Source organism: Chrysoperla carnea, chromosome 4 (assembly GCF_905475395.1).
Source record: "Chrysoperla carnea chromosome 4, inChrCarn1.1, whole genome shotgun sequence".
NCBI lineage: Eukaryota > Metazoa > Arthropoda > Insecta > Neuroptera > Chrysopidae > Chrysoperla > Chrysoperla carnea.
In genome coordinates, this window is record NC_058340.1 from 13,291,923 (window position 1) to 13,315,886 (window position 23,964).

The following is a 23,964-nucleotide window of genomic DNA, read 5'->3' on the forward strand; positions in this document are numbered from 1 at the left end:
TTTGTGACAAATTTAAAAAAAATTGTAAATAGTGCATAATGATTTGTGACTTGAAATTATGTGATTATCGAACATACAATGAAAATGTATTATTGTATAAATGGAATTCAAAAATCAAAAATTAACATTTAAAAAATTCTCATTAGGAATTACTAGATCGACCACCCGTGGCTTAGAACAGGCTAAAGAAATAATATACAGGATGAAACTTTTTATTTATAGGCAATTTTATTACAGATATGATTAACAAAATTACATACTGAACAAAAATAAATCTTAATATTATTATTTCTCCAGTCAGTTTTTATGAAATAAACTGTCTATTATTGCCAAAATTGCGGTTATTCGGCTCCTAAAAATTAAGATCCACTCAGAAAATGGCCCAAGCTCAACTTAAAAAAAATGTTAATTTTTCTTACAAAATATGAACTATTTTTTTGAAGCAATGAATAATTTTGTTTACGACTTAGGAGCAATAAAATTTTGAGTAATTAAAGGATAACTACTAGAGAAAATACACTTAAAAAAATGAGCGATATTCTGGGGTATTTTTCTCAATCGAAGATCGCAGCGCTAATACGAATTCGAGAATAATGAGTTTAGCTGATAACTTGAAATGTTCATAACATTGAAGATGAACGAGCTTTTAATACAATGGGTATTATGTTGTAAGTTTACTAAATTTTTGAAGCGATTAAATATATATCAACATCAGGGTTGCCATAAAAATCAAGTACTCAAAGAGGCCTAATGTAGTACTCAAAGCCCTTCAATATTTTCAATCAATAATATTATATGATAACGGCGCGCAAATCATTGTAGCAGAACCATTTTTTGAAGTAGGTCTAGCATATAAAAAGTAGCCTTATTCGGGAAAATAGCACAATCTGGCAACCCTGGTCAAAATTTAAAATTAAACATCATTCTAAATTTTATCAATTTCAAATAACTTTAATTTTAGATTTTAAGCTAAACGAACCTTTTCTCCTTTTTTCTCAAAAAAGAAAAAACAATTTTATTTATAAAACCTTGTGAAATAATTTTTGGCTGTCATGTAAATTGAAGCCATAATCACGACTTCAGCTTTAACTATTTATAGCTCATACAATTTTTTTCATAAATATATTTTAATTCTTTTAATGAATCTTAACAACTTTTCGAGCTGTTTGCATATCTATGTCGGGGATATCAGTGCAAATAATAATTTTAAGTTTTAACAGGGTGTCCACTATTAATGCTAAAAGAATTCCTCGATTTTTTCCTGAATACTTTATCAAATTTCTTCGACCATCTATCTACATTCATTTTAATAAACGATTATCTCAGAAATAAGACTATTTTTCTAAATAACCGTAGTAGAATCATTATTTTAATCCATTTTTTTCTAGGGGATCTGCAACTAACAACATGTTCAAGTGTCTCATAAACTAACGTCTGGCATTGATACAAGATTTTTAGATGTTGTAAAATATTTGGATTGGCTCTAATTGAAAATTACCATCCTGGATACTAGGCGAAAAATAATAAGCTCATGTTTGTAATTGATAAGAGATAGAGGAAAATTTATATTAAAACGCTATTCTTTATAAAATAATGAACAATTTTTTTCCATAATATTTTTTATTTTTTCTTAGATTTAACTTAAGTAATAAAGTCTTCTATTGCCAAATTTATTAAGTCTACGGAAAAATGTTTCGTTATTTTATAAAAGAATGACGATTAATCTTTTAACAATTACGAACATTAGCAAATTTTTAGCTCCTTGTGCTAAATAGCCAAGATGGGAATTTGAAATGAGTACTAATCATATTTTACAATAACTAAATGGTAGTATCAATGACAGGAGTTAGTTTATAAGATTATTGAAAGTGTTAGTTGCCTATAAATGATTTTTCCTCTAATTGAGATACATCGTAAAGCCTTCAGGTAAGTCCAATACGTAAAAAATCCACGATAGAGATTTTATTGTTAAATGAAGACGATTATTTAAATATAACATCAAAGTTCCAATCTGGGTTCATAATGTAATAGATAATAAGAGCTGTTGAGAGATTTTCTCAAACAATTTTATATCGATTGAAATTATTCAAAAAACTCTTTAGGTATATATGAATTCCAAACAGGCCACCTACCGTTGTGTTGGTTATAAAATCAATTTTTTAAGGTTCAAAATTATTTAGACCGTCCATAGCGCTTCCCCATAGTTCTTGAACATATCACTGGATTTAAACATCTCTCTATAATTATTTAACCCTTTCCTAAAATTACTATTTTGAGCAAATTCTTCTCGGATCTGTATAATAATGTAAAGTTATGTTAAAAATATTTCAGCTTGATATCTTTTTTCGTTTTGGAGTAATAGTTATCGTGTCCACAGACAGACAGGCGGAAAGACAACCGAAAATGGATTAATTAGGTGATTTTATGAACACCTATACCAAAATTTTGTTCGTAGTATCAATATTTTTAAGTGTTACAAACTTGAAACAAAACTTAGTATACCTTGATATATTTTATATATACATGGTATGAAAACTAGTTGGCTCTATATTAATTTCACTTGGAGAACCTCTGGAACACAAAGCGATATTAGTACTACACGACTAACAATTTCATGATCATCTATTAAATAAATATAATTATTTAATTAACTTAATTTTTTGTATAAATTTTAAACGTTAAAAAATTGATGTTAAAACCGATTTAGCGCTACCAAGTTGTCTATTTGCAATTCGCATATATTAAAAGGGTACTTGTGCACAATTTCAATCGATATAAAATTGTTTGGACAAATTGTTCAACAGTTCTTATTCTATAAGTTAGTACTACTTTCAAACAAACAAAAAAACTCAGTATTAAATGATAAAGTGAGAAAAAAAACTTGTGTAGAGCAAAAAGTATCAAACATTTTTTTTCCACAATTATTGTAATAAAATCTTATGCATCTCTGATTGTTTAAGAGACCCTTCGATTTCACTTACTTTCCCTGACCACCTTGAATTCCCCTGATATTTCCCTGACTATCCCTGAATTTCTGGAAAGTGAACACCCTGTATAATGAATAAATAATTTTTAAAATTATTTGCACTAAACGCGTGTATACGATTTTGTTTTATAGAAACATTTAAAGCTTCGTATATAATTAATCACATTGGCGAACGACAGAAAGAATATTAATCACGTTTCATGTTCGATCTTTGAGCTGATTGTCAATGATGTATTTAAAATCTAAATTTTGTAATTTTATAGTTATGGTACGAGATCTGGCAGCGTTTTCGAAAGTAAATTTTAAGACGGTTGAATTTTGGATATTTCTTTTTTTATTAAAATTAGATAGAGGTGAAGTACATCTTGCACCTGAGAACAATTGCGTAAACTAACGCAGCCAATGTAAACATGATATATACAGGGTGGACCATTTCAATCTATTATCGCTAATAGCTCATCTTGTAGTAAAAAAAAATGAATAGTTGCAGAGTTTGATGGAGGGCATCACGTTCTGACATTAGATTGGACCAAGTTCTCCGGTTTGCTTTAATAGTCAATTTAGATCCTAAAAGGTAAGAGATAGAATAACACTTTAAATTAGAAAGTTGACTCTCACAAACAAGTTTAAAATATTTTTTTTTGAAAATCATTAGCTTTCGGAGGAAATGCGACTTAAAAAATATGTCTTTATTGTATTTAATTGAAAGAAAACAATTTTACTAAACAACGTCGTTCAACTAGCGTCCCGAATGTTATTCAGCCATAGCTGCTGCCTACGCTATTCAAACAGTAGGGTGATCATTTGACAAAAAAAGATAAAATATCTAACATTAGAAATTGTTTATTTACGTAATTTAAAATATAATATATTGTAAATTAGTAATCATGAGATTAAAATAGCGTAATTAAATAATAAAGTACATTTGTAAGTAATTCAAATATTATTTGTTAACGCAAATTAAACTTCCATGGCATTTGGATTCGCAAAGAATTTTGTTTTAAAAAAAATCACATCTATTATTGTAACACTGATTCACATTAGGCTTAAAACTACTTTTTTTAAATCGCTGACCATCAAAACGTGGCAAATTAGCCTCTCTTTTTCTCTCTCCCTCTCCCCCCCCCTCTCTCAAAGAAATTATGTCAAAATATTCTGTCTGTCGTTAAGCGAAATATTTATATCTATACGAAACTTCAATCTTTTTATCATGTAATATTCAATATTTGTAAGAAATACCTCGGTAAGGTGGCACCTGTAACCCTGTGTTGTATAAACGTTGGTACATATTGCGGCAGTTCTACATGCATCGCAAGCCATTCCGATGTTTGTTCCACAGTCCAATTATGTACTTCGGATCTCAACCAAGCTTCCCACAGTTCTCGAACAGAGACATGGGTATCATCATTGTAGTGAAATGCTTTTTGACGTCGTTCATAATCAGATGCATATTTTAATTCTTCTCGCAAAAACTGAAAAATTCATTTCTGGTCAAAAACTTGATTTATAAATTTTTTTTAAATGGAAAACTTATGCAAAAAATAGTTTGAAATTGAAGTTACGTGAAATTTGAAAACATTCGCTGTTGAATATGAAAAAAATTACTGAGAAGAATAATTTCAACAGTCTAAAGTAAACCGTTTGAGAAGTTTATAACACTCTTGGTATAACAAAGTAGGGCGCAAATTTTTTACATACATTGTCTTCAAGTTTGATCACACTTGACGCATAATGAAACGAAATAAAAAAATTTGATATTGAAGAAGTGGCAATAACTTAAGCTTGGAAATATATTTCTTAAGTTTGATATTGGGATTTATTCAAGAAAATGCTTACTGTTTTTATTATCATCCATCATTTTTAAATAATAGTACTTTTCGAAGGTTTATTGGATATATTTTATTGTTAATTTTGTAAATTGTTTTAATTTGCTACTGTTTTCCGATGAAGATTTGAAACTAGAAGCAGATTAAATTAATTGTAAAAAATTATCAATTAAAAATAGGAAGAATCAATCCCGATTCGAAACTAGTAAAGAATTAACTTGTGAGATAAAAATGTGCTCAATTTTTGTTGAGGTAATTTTTAAAAATGACAAGAGGCGATTTAGTTTTTTAGGATAGATCTACATCCATCTGCTAATTAAGAGAAATTGGTATAATTTAATTACGAAAATAATGGTATAGGTTTGCCTAAAGAAAAACCGTTCATGGAAAAAATTGATTAAAAATAGCCATGAGCACTTTTCGATAGAAAAACTATGATAGTAATGTTTATAAATGAATAAAATTTCATAAAAAATGTCTCATCTGGTTATCAGATGGGTGAAGTTCGATCTTATACCGTTTTTTAGACTATTATCGGTACTGGGACTTTCAAGAAATCTCGAGCAACAAGTTTACCATTTAGCAGACGATAACCTTAAATTGAGAACATCGCCCAGGTACCTTGTTAAATATAGGTATCAGAGTAGTTATTGGACAACAAATTAACTGCGTTACAGAGGGACACCACGATTCCCATTTTTGTTATAACATTTGTCTAGCTAGTACAATACATTAAATTTAAAAAATTGGTGATACCAACAAAATCCCTATCTAAAAAGATTTTTTTTTCATATTCAATGACACACGTAAATTTGTTTATTTATAGTAAAAATTTAATTACATAATGATCAAGGACAAGTGAAACCATGCGGTTAAGAGGCTATGTTAATTTTAAATGATAAAAATTCCCAAAAAAAAACTATTGTAAATACTGACATCATCTGATTCTGATAAATCAACAGCTCCATTGGCATCGTCATCCAACTGTTGATGAAGTGACTTGATAGCTTCCAGACCAAGTCGATCATGTGATGCCATTGTAAGACAAGCAATATCATCATTACAGCCTTCAACACCACCTGAAATAAAACCAATTTATTTAATTAATAAATATAACATCCAGTGGAGCACTAGGATAAATATCCCTAAAAATAAATTGGGACACTGGGATAAATATCCAGACATTTATGAGTTGAAATATTATTTTCGAATAATATACTAAATAGCCTCATCGAATTAGAATTTGATCTGGAAAATTCATAACAACAATTTTCCTTCGGAAATCGTTGAAGGGGGGAGGGGTTTACTGGCAGTCTACATTTTGATTTTCGGGATTTCAACCTTGTTGCGTCATCTGCCATCTTGAATTTGTGGATGAATTTTTATTTACTGAAGAACTCGTTTATTTTTAATTTTACACGAAAAATGGTAATTACCCAAGTTGTTTGGAATTAAATTTCTTACAATTTTGGTCCTTATCAATTTTTTCAGGATCGATACTTTTCGATTTTGATCCGAAAAGAAGTGATTTCCGAAGTAAAATTGCTGATCTAATTCGACTGGCGTATAAACACAAAAAAGCTTATGCCTCCAGAAAAATAGCACCAAGTTGAAAATGAAATAAATTCACTTTGGGCATTTGTTAAAAAGTTGCATAAAAAGCATATATGATTTAAAGTTCAGTAGGAAGTACAACTTTTAACCTGTAATTAATTAATTCGCTTGATTATTACAGAGTAGGGCAGAGAAGTATGCGATTTTAAAAACGCTATAAAATAAAAACTCATTAATTGAATAAAATTATATTTTTACCATAAAAAAATTAAGAAATTTACATAAATTGTTTTTGAAAGTAAATTTTTAACTAGTTTTAAGGAAAATATGTTTTTAAAAAGACTTACTTAAAAAGGCATTCTTGAGAATTAATCAAAAGTACAAAGTTTAAAAAAGTAAGGTGACTTCCTTTCAGGTGTAAACATTTTCCAGATGATCAAGTTATTCATCATATTCGACAGGATTTGACCTACTTATTCAGCTATTGGTATAAAGATAACTTTTAAGGTAAAGAGATACATTTTAGGGTAAACTCACAACGAATTTCTTTTATAGCGTTTTCAAAATCGCACACTTGTCTGCCTCACTGTTTTAGAAGAAACAGCAGCTCATCTTTTTATAAAATAATATTTACATACAATTAAATTTAATAGTAAAACTAACATACGCTATAAATTTGTGCAGACTTCTTAAATGTTCTTAAACAGTTTTTTTTACACAGTGTTTAAAAATTATCATTGGAAGCAATTAAGTCGATCAAAATGTTAAAAAACGTCAAATAGAAAAAAGATATCGAAGGTGAAAAAAGTTTTCATACTTATTGAAAATTACGATAGAAGTTTTTGTAATTTAATCGAACAGAGTAAAAAATTTTAATCCCTCCCAAAATTTAAGTTATTTTGATGGTAGTTTCGAATTGTTGGTTTATTTATACATTCCTCATCTTAACGATATTAAAAATGATCCGATTGTAACGACAAAAAAATTGATCTTGATAATATCCTGATAAATTTCCGAAAAGTATATAAATAATATTTCCACAATTTAATTCGAAACTATTTATAGAAAATACAAGTGAAATTTACAAAATTTAAACCCCCGACAAATAGATTTTATTTTTGCAGGTCTCTTCAAACTGAACCAATTTTTTTTAAACATAGCTAAGAACATTTTCCATTAAATTATCTTTCAGATAAAAAAAAAAAAAATCGAAATCGGTTCATCCGTCTTAGAGCTACGTTCGCACAGACAGACAGGTAGGCAGACAACAAAACACACACAGGTAGTGGTCAAACTTATAATACCATCTTTTTTATTTATATCGCAAAAGGTAGCTTCGGGTTTATTAAAATTATCGTGCATTTTTTCATATCACACTATTATGAAATATTAAAGAGAATAAAATCTGGGAGGGGGGAGGGTTAGGGTTGTTAAAAAACATTCTTACTCAATATTTTATGTATCCTCTATTTTTTATGCTTGTTAATTTTTTTGTAGTCGGGTATGTCTAAAAAAATGATGCCTAGGATTAATAATACGGAAATCTGTATTTGATCTGAATATTGCAGAAAATCTACAAATGTGTTAAATTTACATCTGTGTATACATATTCAACAGTAAATATTTCTTAAGCTTTCTGATAGATAAGTGTTGTTTTCACCCCGAAAATCAAAATAAATTTATTTAAATGATATCTACGTTTTGAATGTAATGTTTTGAAAGTTTTGGCAAGCTAAAAATTCGAAATTTCTCAGTTAATATTATAAAATTTTGAAATCAATTTTTCTGGAATTTATAATCATACCATTTTTAGACTCTGTATATATGAAATATACATCAAGGTATACTAAGTTTAGAACCAAGTTTGTAACGCTTAAAAATATTGATGCTCTGAACAAATTTTTGGTATAGGTGTTCATAAAATCACGTAAATATTACATTTCCTGTTGTCTGTTCGTCTGTCTGTCAACATGATAACTTCAAAACGCTGAATGATCAAGCTGAAATACTTATAGCGACAAAAACAGTGAGATTGAATTCGTAAATGAGCAACATAGGTCAAATGAGGCTGGGGTCTGTAGGACCCATATTTAAAACCGTTCGAGACAGATCAAAATTTTAAATAGAAAAAATGTTTTTTACAAAAAAATAATCAACTTTTGTAAGAAGAATTTTTTTGTAAACATCACTGTTTACCCGTACGGACGTAAATTAGATCAAAACTTGGGTGTTCATTTTCTCCAAAACTATAAAAGATGGGGAGTTGAAAATTTGCAAGTAGTCAACTAGAGGTCTTGTGAAAGATTCTCGAAAAATGGAAAAAAATCATAGAAAATTCGATTAGTTAATTAACTAAAATAGGCTAGGATACAATTTGAAAAGGGGCGGTGCATTTTGAGCATCCAATATTTGATATAAAAATAAATCATGAGCCCATAACGAAGCGTTTCGATGATTCTTTTTTCTGCCATTTGGAGAATTGACAAAGATCAGTGATGTTTTAATAGAGGCTCGAGTATCGAATTTAAGAAGTTTTTCGATTTACATGTTTTTTTATAAAAGAAAACCATTTTAGTAGAAAGTTCACAACTATCGAAGGAGCTCAAAAATGGTTTTGTTTTTTAATTACACTCTATTTTCCAATCCTTTCGACAGGTGTAAACTTGCTGTCATTTTTTTCACGTATTGTATTATCAATAATTGTCATCGAAAAGCAAATAAATCGAAAAACTTGATTTCTCTAATACTAAATTCACCTTCATCAAATCCTCCAAATGGTAGACAAAAAGTGTCAATGAAATTTTATTTCATTATGGGCTCATGGTCTATAATGTATACAAGAATAAAGTGTGTTAAATGTCAATAATGATTATTTATTTAATGATAAATTATAATGTTCATTATGTAGGTGAACATCATGTTTCGTGTTGGATCAGTGCAGCGCGGTGGTGAGCTGAATAATGATACTGACCATATTGACGATTTAATATGATTAAAATTTATCATTCATTTACTTAGATGCGCTGCGCTAATAACTAAATATTTTCAAGGTAATTCAAATAACAAATGTTTTTGGAATTTTTCTGTTTTCATGTATTTTTATACATTTTACAAACGTGAATCTATTGAATAAATAATCCTGCTAATGATTGGTCTTTCCAGAGTAATTTTTTTGACTTTCAACAGTATACTTTTTTATATTAAAAATTTTCTTGAGTTTTTTTTATTTATTTTATGAGTTTATGGTTTTACTCTTCTAATAATATATGTTGAGGTTGGCACCAGGGCCCAATCTAGCTATTTTGCCGCTCCGGACAAAAATAATATTTGCCGCCCTTTACATAACATATACGGGGTGCTTTAAATGGACATATGCTTGAAACTCAATAAATTTTAATCGAGGAAAATTCTTTCGAAAAATATTACTTTCAAAAGGGCCAGCATCGAATTCGATCTAAGTTTTGAGGTTAAATTAAAACCTCACTCTGATTCATAACTGGCAACTGGCAAACATCAGACGAACGATTTAAATTAGAAAGTTGTTCGTTATAAATCTTTAGTTCTTTATTAATTTTTCCAAACAATCCCAGTTTTCGAAATAGTCCTGGTCTTATTGAGTTCCGTTTATCGAGATTACTGTATATCATATTTTCCGGATTTGGCGCCCCACATTGTTGCCGCTCCAGGCAACAATGTGCTGGTTGGCATGAAATAAAATGTAATAAACCAATAACTCGAAACTACTTCATTATCAACGTTCTCTTTTAGTTTGAAAAAAAATTAGGAAAGTCGCAAAGATTTATTATGGTTAAGGTTTAGTTTTTGTCCAACTTTTAGATTCAAAAATAATATGATAATTTTATAAAATTTCTGAACACAATGTATACACAAAAAACCCGGAATTTTCAAATACTAAAGTTAAATGATTGGCGTTAGAAGTATAACGCTTACAGTGTAAGAAATTGTCCAGAGAAACGGTCCGACAATAACAATGCCATGACGATAACAATTGCCAATATAACATAAATACGAAGTACAAATAACAAGTTTAAGGTTTATGTGTACCTTGAGACATTAAAATAGAGTAATAATAGAAAATTCAAGATTAATCACTTAATTAAGTTTTTAGTAATATTTTCTTTGAAAATATAGACTTATGCACGTATTAAAGGTTAACGGAGCACGGGGAGTGGTTGGAGTAAAACCTAAACAGGGCCGGCTCTACCCTACAGGGGAATTAGGCGATTGTCTGGCGTAACAAAATCAGACCAAAATTTGTTTTTTTTATGTTATCTATTAACATTTCATTATGTTATTGGAATATATTATGTTGGTACATTTTTGCTGTCATTTTCATAAACTTGTATTTTCACTGAATCGAATTTAATTTGTATCTAATTGTTTTTAAACAATTATCTTGAAGGCTAGGTTCGAAGATTTTATATTCTGTTATGAAACTTCTTTGTACTTATTTTTCTTCAATCTAGCGTGCCAATTTTTCTTAAGCCGACCCCTGTTATATCCGTTTAAAGACACCTGAGAACACAATTCTTGTGGTTTTGGAGATACTTTTATATATACAGTAGAGTCCCATTATCGAGACTCTACTGTATATATGTAAAGGTATCTCCAAAACCACATAAATTGGGTTCTGGGGGTCGTAAAACGGATTTATAATAAGGGCCGGCAGCTTTAAAAAACTTAGCACGCCAGATTGGAAAAAAAATTGAAAAGAAAAAAATATATATGATATGTTCCCCGCTACTTATAAATATTCGCAGAGGCATTCTTTAGTTCAAAGGAGCTGAAATTCTGTACGTAAGATTGGTTACTAGGCGTATCGATGTTTAAAAGTGGAGTCGCATTTATAGTAACTTCGATATTTTTATGGCTATCAACATCTACAAAGCCTCTCCAAATTTAGCTAGTTGGTTCAAAACGGTATGCAGGTGGGGTAGTACCAAGTATGTATCTTTTAAGGCTAGCAATTTCCCACCCCCTCTCCATTTTTATCCAACAAAATGACATTTTTTCGCGATTTTTGGGTCTTTACACAGCTTTACAGCCAAACAAAATTGAATGCCGAAAATTGGTAATACAGTTGACTGAGTGCCAAGTATGTACCTTTAGGGATATCAACTTGCCAGCCCCTTCACCCTCTTGTATGCCACAATGCATTTTTCGCGGGTATAGCCAATTCAAACTAACATGGAAGCTTGGACATTAGTATATAACTGAGTTAGTGCCAAGTATATGCTTTTTGCGGGTGGAAATTTCTTAGTCCTTCTTCGCTTTTTTATACAACAAAAACATGTTTTAAGCAGTTTTGTTTGAAGATATTTCATGATTTTGACACCTCCCTTCTTAAATTTTAAACCTTATGATTTAGAAGTCTGAAGAAATATGGGTAGTTCTCAGTGATTAGCGATACAGACTTTAAACGAAAATTATTTTGAATACTATACGCTAATTTCAGAAAGTAATTCGACTTAAAGTTTTCGGAGACTTAAAAAGCATCTAAAACTAAGAAACATTAAATGAGAGGAAAATATAACTTCAAGGGATGATGCTCTCCTGCTCACGAGGTTTTTAATTAAATGCTGTATTACTACTTACCAGTATATTTGCATACACATGTCCATAAATAGTATTACTTAGTTTATATATTTATATAGTTTATTTAGTGTGTAAATGATAAAAGCAGACGTATTCAATTACCAACACATGTAAAAACAATAAGAATTAAAAAAAAAAAAGAAGAATATTATGTACAGCAATTTAATCTTTATGAAACATTATTCTTAATAGAACACAAGTGTAAAAAAATTACCGCAACATAACAAATCACTTAAATGCTATTTCTACCACAAGGGGGCTAATTAAATAATTGATTCGTTCAAAAAATTTACTATTCACATTCAGGGAAATAGTGTTAAAATTCGAATCTGAAAGAGCCATATCAGGGCTACCAGTCGGACTTAAGGATGTACGAGCGCATTTTCAACGAAAAAAAAGGACGCTTTCTTGTTGTTAAGGGTATTATTTTGCAAAAAAAAAAACGATTGTTGGATATTTTGAAAGTTTTTCGTTTGTAAAAACCAAGACGAAATTCAAAGGAACTTATTTGCACCGTGCATGAGTTTTATTTCAGGAGTTTCCATGGTGATGACACAGTACTTTAATAATATAATTTTATGGATTGACATGTAAGTCTGTCATTTGTACATATGGTTTATAATTGAATATTATTTTCTAACAAATTTAAATATTTTATACATATTATAAAAATATTATTTATGCAATTTTGTCTTTTATTTTCACAATTTCTAAAACAACAAATTAATTAATTGTTATTATTCAATAATTTTTACTTGACATTCCCATATCAATTACTTGTAAACAATTGAAAAATTGCCATATTCATGTCGTGACTTCGAAATACATAAAATGCATAACGAAAACTTTGAATTGAAATGTATCAAAATAATTTGGGCTTCTGGATAGTCAATTACTTCAATATTCCTAGAATTGCAAGGACGAAAGGAAAAGTGCAGTTGAATAAAAGCATTTGAAACTTACAATAAAATAAATAAATTAAAAAAAGTATAAACAAAATCAAAACAAAACACACACACAAAAAATAATCGTGAAAATAATTTCTCAAAAACACCAAATTTTGTAACATCTAACAACAAAATATTTGGTTTCCACCAAATATTCATTGGTGGAAATTGATTGATGTATCATTTGTGAATAATCAAAAAACCTTAAAAGAGAGGCACGATTGAAATAATTATTACATTGTCTCCTTTATTTCTATTCATTTCAATATCAAATAATATATAATTATTTTCAACTTCTATTCTCATTCGTGCAAAAAATAGTACATGGAAATTATTGTAATCGAGCCAGGGAAAAAATGTTAGCCCTCCGCCCTCTCAAATTTTGGGGTTACATGTTTTAGAATATGTATTTTTAAAAGTGTAAAGGTCGCCTAATTTCATACCAGCCTGCCTCATTGGCACAATAAACCAATAATTTAAGTATCCCTACCAAATGGAGACCTTCCACCTCCTATCATTTCAGAGAAAAGCTATAGACACCTCAGGGAATTGAAGTTGCACAAATTGCGTTATTTAGTTTCCATAGGATGGTTTTCCCTAAACTGTGAAAGATAGAAGGTTGAAATTTGTATATGCCTCCGAGTTATTGGTCTATTTTTAAACCAACCTCGTCTGACAATTATAATCAGAGAGTAATAAATTTAAAAAAGAAAAAAACCCGACTACGTTAAATGAAAACTGAAAATGGAAAAATAAGCCCAGTAGTTTACATTGCCACATGACCCAAGAGTAATAGACTGATAAACACAGTACAGATTCTTTGCCTCGCGGGTAAAAAAGGGTTATTTTTCTCAAGTTTTGCAGAGGTTTTTACGAAATTATAAGAGATAAAACGTTGAAATTTTGTGGTCAACATCAAAAAGATTGCAAGTTGAACAGTAAGTTTATTGATTCTTAATAACGCTATTAGATACTAGTTAATTATTAATAACACTACGGTTACTTTGTCGATTTTGGACAAATTTTGTGGTCAACATCAAAATTTCAAAACTTTACTATGAAAAAGTTTTTAAATAAATTGAAGTATTTAAATTATTGATCAAAAGTCAAAATTTGATCACAAAACATTTAGCTAAGTCGAAAAAAAAGATGCAATATGGGGATAAAAGTTGGAGTGTAATCATTTATACAGATGTTTTGTAAAATTAAATCACTTTTATAATTTTATCTATTAAAAAAATATTTTCATGGATATTGTACGTGATGTGATATTGAATTAATGACTGTTATATTTTAATCACTTTGTTAAATTGCACGTTAACATGCAACTTCAAAATTATTTTCACGTTGTAATTGAATTTAATGTCTGATACAAAATTATAATATTCACTCCGAAATCTAAAAAAAAAATTGTAAGACATCTTTAGAGTTTGAGTTGTTTACAAGGTTTATCATCTTTTAAACAAATTTCGACATAAAGGGGATCGGGTAGTTGATACTCCCAAAACGCAAATCCTTTCGATAAATCTATATTTTCGAGAATGTTTGACTAAGAATTAACTTTCAATCAGCAAACTCAAGACATTTTTTATTTAGATGAAAAGCTAACCAAAATTTAAATTTAACCACGCAGACGGTCAAAATATCGTCTATTAAACCGAAAGATGGCTCAAGCGGATACTTGTGTATATAAAGAAAAAGGAATATTTATTTTAAGATGGTAAAAAATAATTTGGCAAAATTGATAAGTTTTGTTTTACAGCTTATTTCAAAATTGCAACTTCTCTGTCCCACTGTATATTATATGGTTAGATTACGTAGTAAAATTTTATTTCCCGATCACCATGGTATCAATACAAGCAACAATACAAATTAACGTGTAAAAAACTTTTGTAATAATTTTTATTTTATTTAGCATGTGAACAGACACTTCCTATTTTCATTTTAATTATATAATAATTATTAATCATTAAAATGTGAATAATTTAAAAAAATATTTTTTTTTAGTTTTGCAAACAATACAAATTTAATTACAATTATACTATTAATTGTATAAAATTCTAAACAATTGAATTTTGAATTCGAAAAAACAGTATGAAATATTTTTAGGAATAAAGCTTAAATAGCGATAATTCTATCTTTTCCATTATTAACTCCTAGTAAATATTCGTGTAAAATATGCTTCGTCTTCCAGTAAATTAAAGTTGTAATAGCGAAATTTCAAATTCAACAAGTGAAAACAAACAATTGACTGAATTAATTGTTGAAATACCATTATAGACAGTTTTGATGACGCAATCGTTTGTTTTTTGACGTCACGTAAATAAAGAAAGATTTCCACTCTTAAATAGCCACACACACATAACTGATATTCCCATATTAAATATACTACAAAATTTTCACCTAAATAGCGCTCTCGTGGGTAAACAGTGATGTTTACAAGAAAATGTTTCAAACAAAAGTTGTTTATTTTTTTTATAAGGAACATTTTTTACATTTGTTCTATATCTAACGGTTTACAAGATGGGTCCTACGGATCCAAGACCCAATTGACCTATGTTGCTCATTTACGAACTCGACCTCACTTAAATAAATAATAATGGGGTTTAACCTCCGTTTTTGTGACGCATGCCTAATCACAGAGGCCACCCACATCATTATTTGTTAATCTTTATTTAATCAATTACAAACATACACAATTACATTTTTGATGTGGGTGGAGTCGGTTACTTCGTTCTTATCCAAGCGACGACAATGTGATCAAATCTGCACTCCCATTAATTATAAATTGTTCACACTGCCGCTGCCTGGTTTCGAACCCGCAACCTAAGTCTAAATAATCCTACGTTCTAAAACTAGCGCTTTAAACCGCACGGCCATTTAGACTCTGACCTCACTTTTTACGTCTGAAGCAAACTATAAAAATTTCAGCTTGATATCTCTTTTCGTTTTTGAGTAATCGTGATGACAGACGGATAGACGACAGACAGACAGACAGACATACGGAAATGGACTAATTAGGTGATTCTATGAACACCTAAACGAAAATTTTTTTCGTCCCTCAATATTTTTAAGCGTTACAAACTTGGGACTAAACTTAATAAACTATGTATATTTTATATACATGGTATAAAAAGGTATGCTCTCTCATTGTGCGAAGGCATATTACCAATTGAATTGAAGTAATTTATATGATTTTATGAACATTCTTTTTTTACGTATGTAGATTTAAAAAAATTTTCTCTCTACTAAACGAACTTAACCGCCAGAAGCATAAATAGATGAAATGTGAAAACAATCTACCAAAAAGTTATTGATTAATGTATACATAAAACGTAATATTTTTGGTTACCGCATATATTTGAAAAATCTAATTAGGCGTACGTCCAATTATCTGTTTTGGATATGACGTTGGCTTTATACCAAAATTTATTCTTGAAAATAAAGATTTGATTTCTTATCTCTTGTACGGTTACAACCAGCAAACAATAATATGTTACTTATACTACCTGAGGATGGTTGATTTTATGATTTAAGAATAAGAAAATTATTTTTTGCGTAATAGGTATCGTATATTTTGTACTCAATTTTAGATTACTTTAGTGATTTTGCCTTACGCTTAGTTTTCAAGATAAAAGTTGTTATGTCCTAAAAATATTATATGTTTATAATCTCAAAAAAACCACAAAGACGGAAATTCCACGAGGGCACACAAAAAAAATCACTAGAGTACAAAAATTTTGTTTATTTTTTTATAAGAAACATTTAAACTTTTGTTCTATCTCTAACGGTTTACAAGATGACCTATGTTGCTCATTTACGAACTGGACCTCATTCTTTACGTTCTAAGCACGCTATAAAAATTTAAGCTTAATATCTCTTTCCGTTTTTGAGTAATCGTGATGACAGTCAGGCAGACAACCCGAAATGGACTAATTAGGTGATTTTATGAACACCTATACCAAAATTTTGTTCATGGTATCAATATTTTTAAACGTTACAAACTTGGGACTAAACTTAGTATACCTTGATATACACTAGGTTTTATGTCAGTATTATTTTCCAATATGGCTAGACGGCATATATGAATATTGTTTTACCACGTCTATCATGTAATCAAAATCAGCAACAATGTAAGTATTGTATATTACAGATAAGTGATTTTAAAATTTGCATCCCGTATTTGGACTTAAACAACTTATAACACAAAATTTAACATACAATACATTTTAATCGTGCTAGAGCTAAAATTGTTGGTAAAGCCAAATCTACATATAGGTATATATTAATCAATAAAAAACAAATCTCTTGTATACTTTCTCGAAGTGGCGATTGTAAAATACTTTGAAATGGGCGGTAGAATACATAATTTACCATGTGGGTATCGAAGACTTTGAAGGGAACCATGGCAAAATTTCTCAAAATCATATACTTAATATCGTTATAACATAACTTTAAGGCTTTTATATATAAATTTTTGATTAGCGTAAAACTTTATAATTTTTTTTAAGAATCCTTTTAAATATTAGTGGAAAAAATTTTGTAAAGAAAAGTGGGTCTCCAGATAATGCTTACCTAAAGTAACAATTGAATTTCAAGTACCTACTGCGATTATACCCTTTACTCTATCGATTTGAAATTTGGTTATGTCATAGGTATTAATTAATATTCTACATGCCCTGGGCACTTTTATTTTTTGAAATCATGATAATTTTCACAATTTTCATGTTCCACACCCAGGTACAGTGGAATAAAAAAATTTCTATATTCCTAGGGTAGGTAAAAATTCCCTCCCATTAAAACGATGAAAGAAAAATTGCAAAATTTTCTTTCGTTTAAGCGTAGTTTTGTTATTATTTCGTGTAGAGTTATTTTTTGTTTGTCTATTCAGCGCTATAGAGTAAAAATGGCGTTAAATTCAAATCTTGCGTAAATTTTGTGACACATTTATATCCCATTTATTAATCAATACTTTTCAAATAATGAATTTTCAGAAAGGCAAACGTGGTTTGCTCGACATAAACTTTCTGTTAGTAATTGCCACTCTACTTCCATCAATCCTAGGATAGATCCGACGGAGAAACTTCCTCCGATTTTAATAGCGCCTCTTACCCGAAAACGTCTCGTCTTCGGGTGACAGGTCGTTCTCAAGGAAGGCACAGAGGACTCTTGGTGCTAGAGACCCACTTGGGGTACCCCTCTTTTGTTTTATTATTATTATTAATCGCCACTCTATACATGCACCTTCGACCCTTCGTGCAAATAACCCTGTCGACGCCCATGATTCTATATTTAAGCTACTAACATTTTCTGACATGGAAGTTGTGATTTTTAATCTAAATAAACCTGATATTATTCATATATAGGAAATAAATTTACAACTGACCGTGGAGTCTAATCAGTTGTTTCCACATTACCATATTACCTTCAAGTATGTTACACGTTTATTTTGAATATAATTGACACACAAATTTATTCCACGCCTATCTTATTGTAAAATGCATACAAACATAATGTATTGTTTTTTCGCAAGAAATTTAAAAAGAATTCACTTAGAATTAAAATCTAAAGAAGGATTAGAATTACAGAAAGATAGATGTAAAGAAAAAAATTAAATAAGGATTTAAGTTTATTTACACTCGTTTTGTTCACTCATTTTTGTTTATTTATAATCTTTAATAATAATAGAATTATGCGATATCAAGCCACAGGAAAAAAAAACTTTATATACCAAACATTTGATAATTGTACAAAACAAAAGTTTCAACACTTCGAGGGTACAGGTACTGAATTTATAGTGATTTACATTAAAGATGTACGAGCGCCAGGACAATTTTGGATATGAGGCTTGATTTTTATACCACGTATATATGAAATATATATATAGTATATTAAGTTTAGTCCCAAGTTTGTAACGCCTTTTAAACCGTTAGAGATAGAACAAAACTTTAAATGTAAAAAATGTTCCTTATCAAAAAATAAACAACTTTTGTTTGAAACATTGTTTTGTGAACATCACTGTTTACTTACGAGGACACAGATGTAAATTTTAAAGTATGTATTAATATGGGATTATCAGTTATGTATGTGTAAGTTGAAAATAAGGTACAAATAATTCCAACCACAAGTATAAACTTGCCTTGACGCTCATACTACCTTAAACAAACCAGATAAGAATAAAAAAAATCCAGTTCTGTTATAAAAAACCCAAGTTGTGGTTTGGAAAAATATTTGAAATTGAATAGCGAAAATTCAGATTCAAAGGTGTGTTTTCTCATTGGCGAACGCAAACTCAAACAAATGCATATTTCCAAATCAATTTATGTAATTCATTTTTAATTCATATGTATGCATTTTTTTAACGGATGTGGTTTTAAAAATATTTTCTTTCAACTAAACGAATTCGCATTTCAACTATTTATGCTTCTGATGGTTAAGCGAAGCATAAATAGTTGAAATGCGAAACAATATTACGGAAACGGATATGTTTGTCGTAAAAACGATCAAAAGTGTTCCTGTTTTTGTACGGTCTGTTGTGAGACTGATTACAACAACATTAAAGTGCATGGGTCTGATGATGATGATTCAGAATTTGATGAGGAAAAATAGTGATGGGACGAATATTCGCATTTAAGAATATTCGCGTATTTCTTAAAAAACGATTCGAATGTTTTTAACAAAAAATCATATGGTCCCGGCTCTCGTGGCTACCGTTACCCATGCTATCCTGTAATCGTGACTAAAAAACAACTAATTTGGCAAAAAATTTATTTTTTATTGTTGCTTCAGCCAAAATAAATTATTTTTGATTATTATTGAAAAATGTCTCCAATATTCTATAAGTTTATGTTTTATTATTAATTTAACTTAATTTAAATGTTATTGAAAATGAATTATAAAATAAATCCTCTCGTAATTTTATTTCGAGGCCCCGACCAGAAAACTTTAGATCCGTCCCTGTTGATACCATTATTTATTTATTTGGTACAAGAAAATTATTTTGTGGCTTATAAGAAGACACACACACGCACACATTCATACAATTTCCTCATTTGCCGCTCTCATTATTTATCTTAGTTAAAAATTAAAAGGATAAATAATTTAAGATGATTATTTTTTTATTATTTTGTTAGATCAAAACTAATTATCAGTAATTAAAAAAATAAAGACACAGAAAAAATCCTTGAATTAGTTCTTATATATTTAGTTACATAAATAACAAAAGAAACATGCTTAGCTTAGCTTAGTAGTCGAATGCAATTAGTCATTATAAATAAAAAATGACGGAACCCAGTTATAGTGAATGAATTTTGCTTTTTATACTATTTGAAATATTGAGTGAATAGTGAATTACATAATTGAGATTTAGGTTACAAATCACTTGGGAATTCGTTTTCAAGTCGTTGTTTTCTGCACTTATTTGCTGACTAGCTATGTCCGTATGTGTAGGACCTTAAACTTTAAATAGAAAGCTACATAAAATTTATCATAACAAAAAAACTGGATTAGAGTTCGACTTGTCAACTTATAAAATTCGAATTAAAATCATAAAGGTATCCGAGGTTATTTGCGCACCTCTAACTATATACACTGTTATCAGGTACCGGAATATACGATAAAGTAACAAATAATTAAAGTTAATCCATGTTAGTCCGCGGGCCAGCACCTTTTATTTAAATGATCAGTACATACTTGAAACTTCGTGAGTGGCTTCTTTTTAGCAAAGTCTAACAAACTTTCTCTCTACGACTTTTTTCGAAAGAGCTACGTTTTCAAATGAGCATGATAACGGCATATTTTTGGGCACTATTGCCACTTGATTACATTTATAATTATTAAACAATTTAGCAAAAGTGATCTACGTATGTATTGAAAATACATATGTGCGGCATGTTCGGAGTGATAGACAAGTTCATCCGTGGAGTATTTTTGTCGGACAAAACATTTTGTTTAATAATTATTAATGTTATCAAGTGGTCAGTGTCCGACAAATTTCCTGCTGTTTATTTTAGACCGACAGCTAAATTATGACGTGAACATGCTCAGGACGTTTGGTAGACTAAACCAAAAGAAAACCACTCACGAAGTTTCAAGCATATAATAAAGGGTGCTGTCCCGCGGACTATGTAATTTAGAGTGGTATGCAAGATTAGAGTTATATTATCAATTAATATTAAAAATTAAACGCATTATTACAGTAAAAATGCTACCAAGGGCGTCCCTAGAAATTACCACTAAAGATTAATTAAAAAACCGATCAAGTGCGAGTCGGATTCGCATACGAAGGGTTCCATACTATCGTCCGATATGTAACAATATGTACTTTTTAACTATTTGGATTTATGAGATACAGACATACAAATAGACAGATAGCAGAGTCTTAGTCGATTTATTTTTCCCGAAAACACTTTGTTAAAGAAAAGTTTAGCAAGGGAAGATTAAAAAGAGCACTCTGTATATTAACACAAATAATATAAAATAATTAAATTTTGTTATTTAAGTTCAAAGGCCACTCTATATTTGTTTTTATTAGTTACCGCATAAAAAAATATTAAACAGATCGTAATTGCAATTTGTTTACTTATGATAACAATATCAACAAACTTTTACTAATTTACAATCAAAATATTTTAACTAGAATCTGTGGTCGGCTTCTTTCATAATATAGATCGGCTGCTACTAACACATTTTTTATCTAATCGCGTATGCATTTCAGAATTTTTAAGTACCTATCATTTGATAGGTTAGGTTAGTTGGGCGGGAGGCAGTCTCAACGCCTGGACCTGGCTGTGTATCACGACTATTGCAGGAGCTGTCACAGTGTGGAGGAGGAGGAGACGATGTCTCATCTTCTCACTGTCCAGCTCTTGACATGAGGAGGTGGACTTATATGAGCCAGCCTCTCTTTGATGACCTGTCTGACCTAAAGTCCGTTGACGTCAAAGCACTCCTGCTGCTCAAAACAGCTCAAAATTGTTCATGGAATAGTTGCCAGGGATGGACCAACCCTATGGTCTAAGTGTGTCCCATCCCAGGACAGCCACTCTAACCTAACCTATCATATAATACCAACCTCAATATATTTTGGTCAACTTTTTTTTGATCATAGCTTTTCAAGATCATAGTATTATTACGGGTGCCATTTTGTGTTTTTTATTCTTAAAAAATATCATCTTTATCACGTAGGCTATTCTATCGATGCCAGATATCCTAAAATTCATTAATTAATTTAGGCCTAGTGATGGAAGCATAGTTGTACACATACATACAAACACACGGGCTCTAAACTCTTTTTTTATCGAGTTTAGCCTGGTAAAAACAAAGTTATGAGCAATAATATTTTTACTATAACTTTGCTGACAAGGAGGTTTCCCCTTTGAGCCCCAGCTCCGCGTCACAGAAAAAATCATTAGATGAGTTGAAAGCTTTAGTCATGAAGCAAAAGACTCCATCTTTCTAGCATGAATAGAAGTTAAAAGGGTAACTAAGAGAGTGCTTTTCCCATTTTTTGGGGGTTAGCGCTGAAAAAGTTTTTCGAATTGACCTTTTAATTTGTAGGTATTTAGCGTCGAATTCAAAATACCGCATCTTTCTAGTTTGTAAAGAAAGGTGGTGGTTTTGGGAGTAATTTTCCACACCGAATAAAAAAAATACAATCTTTCTAACATTTTCTAACTTTCTAAAGTTTTCCCCATTTTCGGAGGGTTGTGATTTAGGTAATGAATTTTTTGTACTATAAGCAAGGACCAAAAAAAAAAACAAAAGATCCAAAATGACGGTAGAAGTTTGTATAAAATCATTTGCAATGTTTTTACTACTGTGTTTCGCGACTGATTAGTGTTTACAAAATATTTATTAAATTAGAACCTACTCATTAAATTAACTTTCAAGATTAATAACACTACTATGTTATTGAAAATGAAATATGAAAACAATAAGCAAGTACTTTTACATTTTAATTGAAAATTTGACCTCACATTAGAATTGTTTCCAGTTAGAATGAATCTTTTTATAAAATAAACTAAGAGTCACTTTCATTTTATTGAAATTAAAATATAGTTGAAAACAAACAATTGACTTAGTTAATTGTTGAAATGCCCTGTATAGAAAGTGTTCATTGCCAGTGCTTGCATTATTTGTAATCAATTAGAAAAGTTTAAAAAACCAAAACAATTATCTATGAAAATTTTCAAAAGCAATTTCTAGAATTTTTTTTTATAAATTTTTTACAAGACAGCTAGTTGAAGAGCTACCTGCAAATTTTCAACTTTCTCTCTTTTATGGTTTTGGAAAAAACAGATATCAAAATTTTGTCCTGACGTGTAAACAGTCATATAAACGATTTGTTCTATCTCTACCGATTTACAAGATGTCTTCTACAGATCCAAGCCCAATTGTCCAATGTTGCTCATTTACGTACCCAAACTCACTTTTTACATTATGAGTACGCTATAAAATTTCAGCTTAATATCTCTTTTCTTTTTTGAGTTATCGTGTCGACGTTTTTGAGCATAAGTTCGTTAAAATGATTCCAATCGGAGAAAAGTAGCACAATCTGGCAACACTAATAGTTTCTATGCTTAATAATGATGTGCCGAATATTTTGAACGGCAATATTTAACATTCTGTGCCAAAATAATATTGTGTGTGCGTTATTTTGTACCAAAGAAGTGAAATCCTCGGCCAAAAATGGCAAAATTTTCGGAAGATGTGATAGAATCCGTGTTATCTAACATTGGTTTCGTAATCAGCAACCAAAAATACCCCCTAACTAACTACTTAATTTGTCGTTTTTGTGCCAAAAGTGGAATTTCCGGCCAAAAATGGGACAATTTTCGGAATACGTGACAGAATCCGTGTTCAAAAATATTCTGAGCTACATTTGCCCCTCTATTACTAAGTCAAGTAGACTGAATATCTGAATATTCCTTGGGGTAGGTACTATAAATACGCTACAAAAAGTTTCATTGAAATCGTTTTCCAGCTTTTCCACTATCGACACTTTTTTTCGACTTATTTACTGTATTATTATATG

The 23,964-nt window shown here is 29.9% G+C and overlaps 1 protein-coding gene across 2 annotated transcripts in view; it reads right to left on the reverse strand.

Annotated features, from left to right (window-relative positions):
- LOC123299056 (stromal interaction molecule homolog) overlaps positions 1 to 23,964 on the reverse strand; it is a 45,241-nt gene that overhangs the window by 18,014 nt on the left and 3,263 nt on the right. The window contains exons 2-4 of one of the 2 annotated variants that reach the window (XM_044881203.1): positions 5,749 to 5,891; positions 4,226 to 4,458; positions 2,982 to 3,050 (exon numbers count right to left, since the gene is read on the reverse strand). In XM_044881203.1, the coding sequence (XP_044737138.1) occupies positions 2,982 to 3,050; positions 4,226 to 4,458; positions 5,749 to 5,891 (445 nt within the window). The remainder of the gene's footprint in view (positions 1 to 2,981; positions 3,051 to 4,225; positions 4,459 to 5,748; positions 5,892 to 23,964) is intronic. The other variant, XM_044881204.1, reaches the window with a different exon arrangement.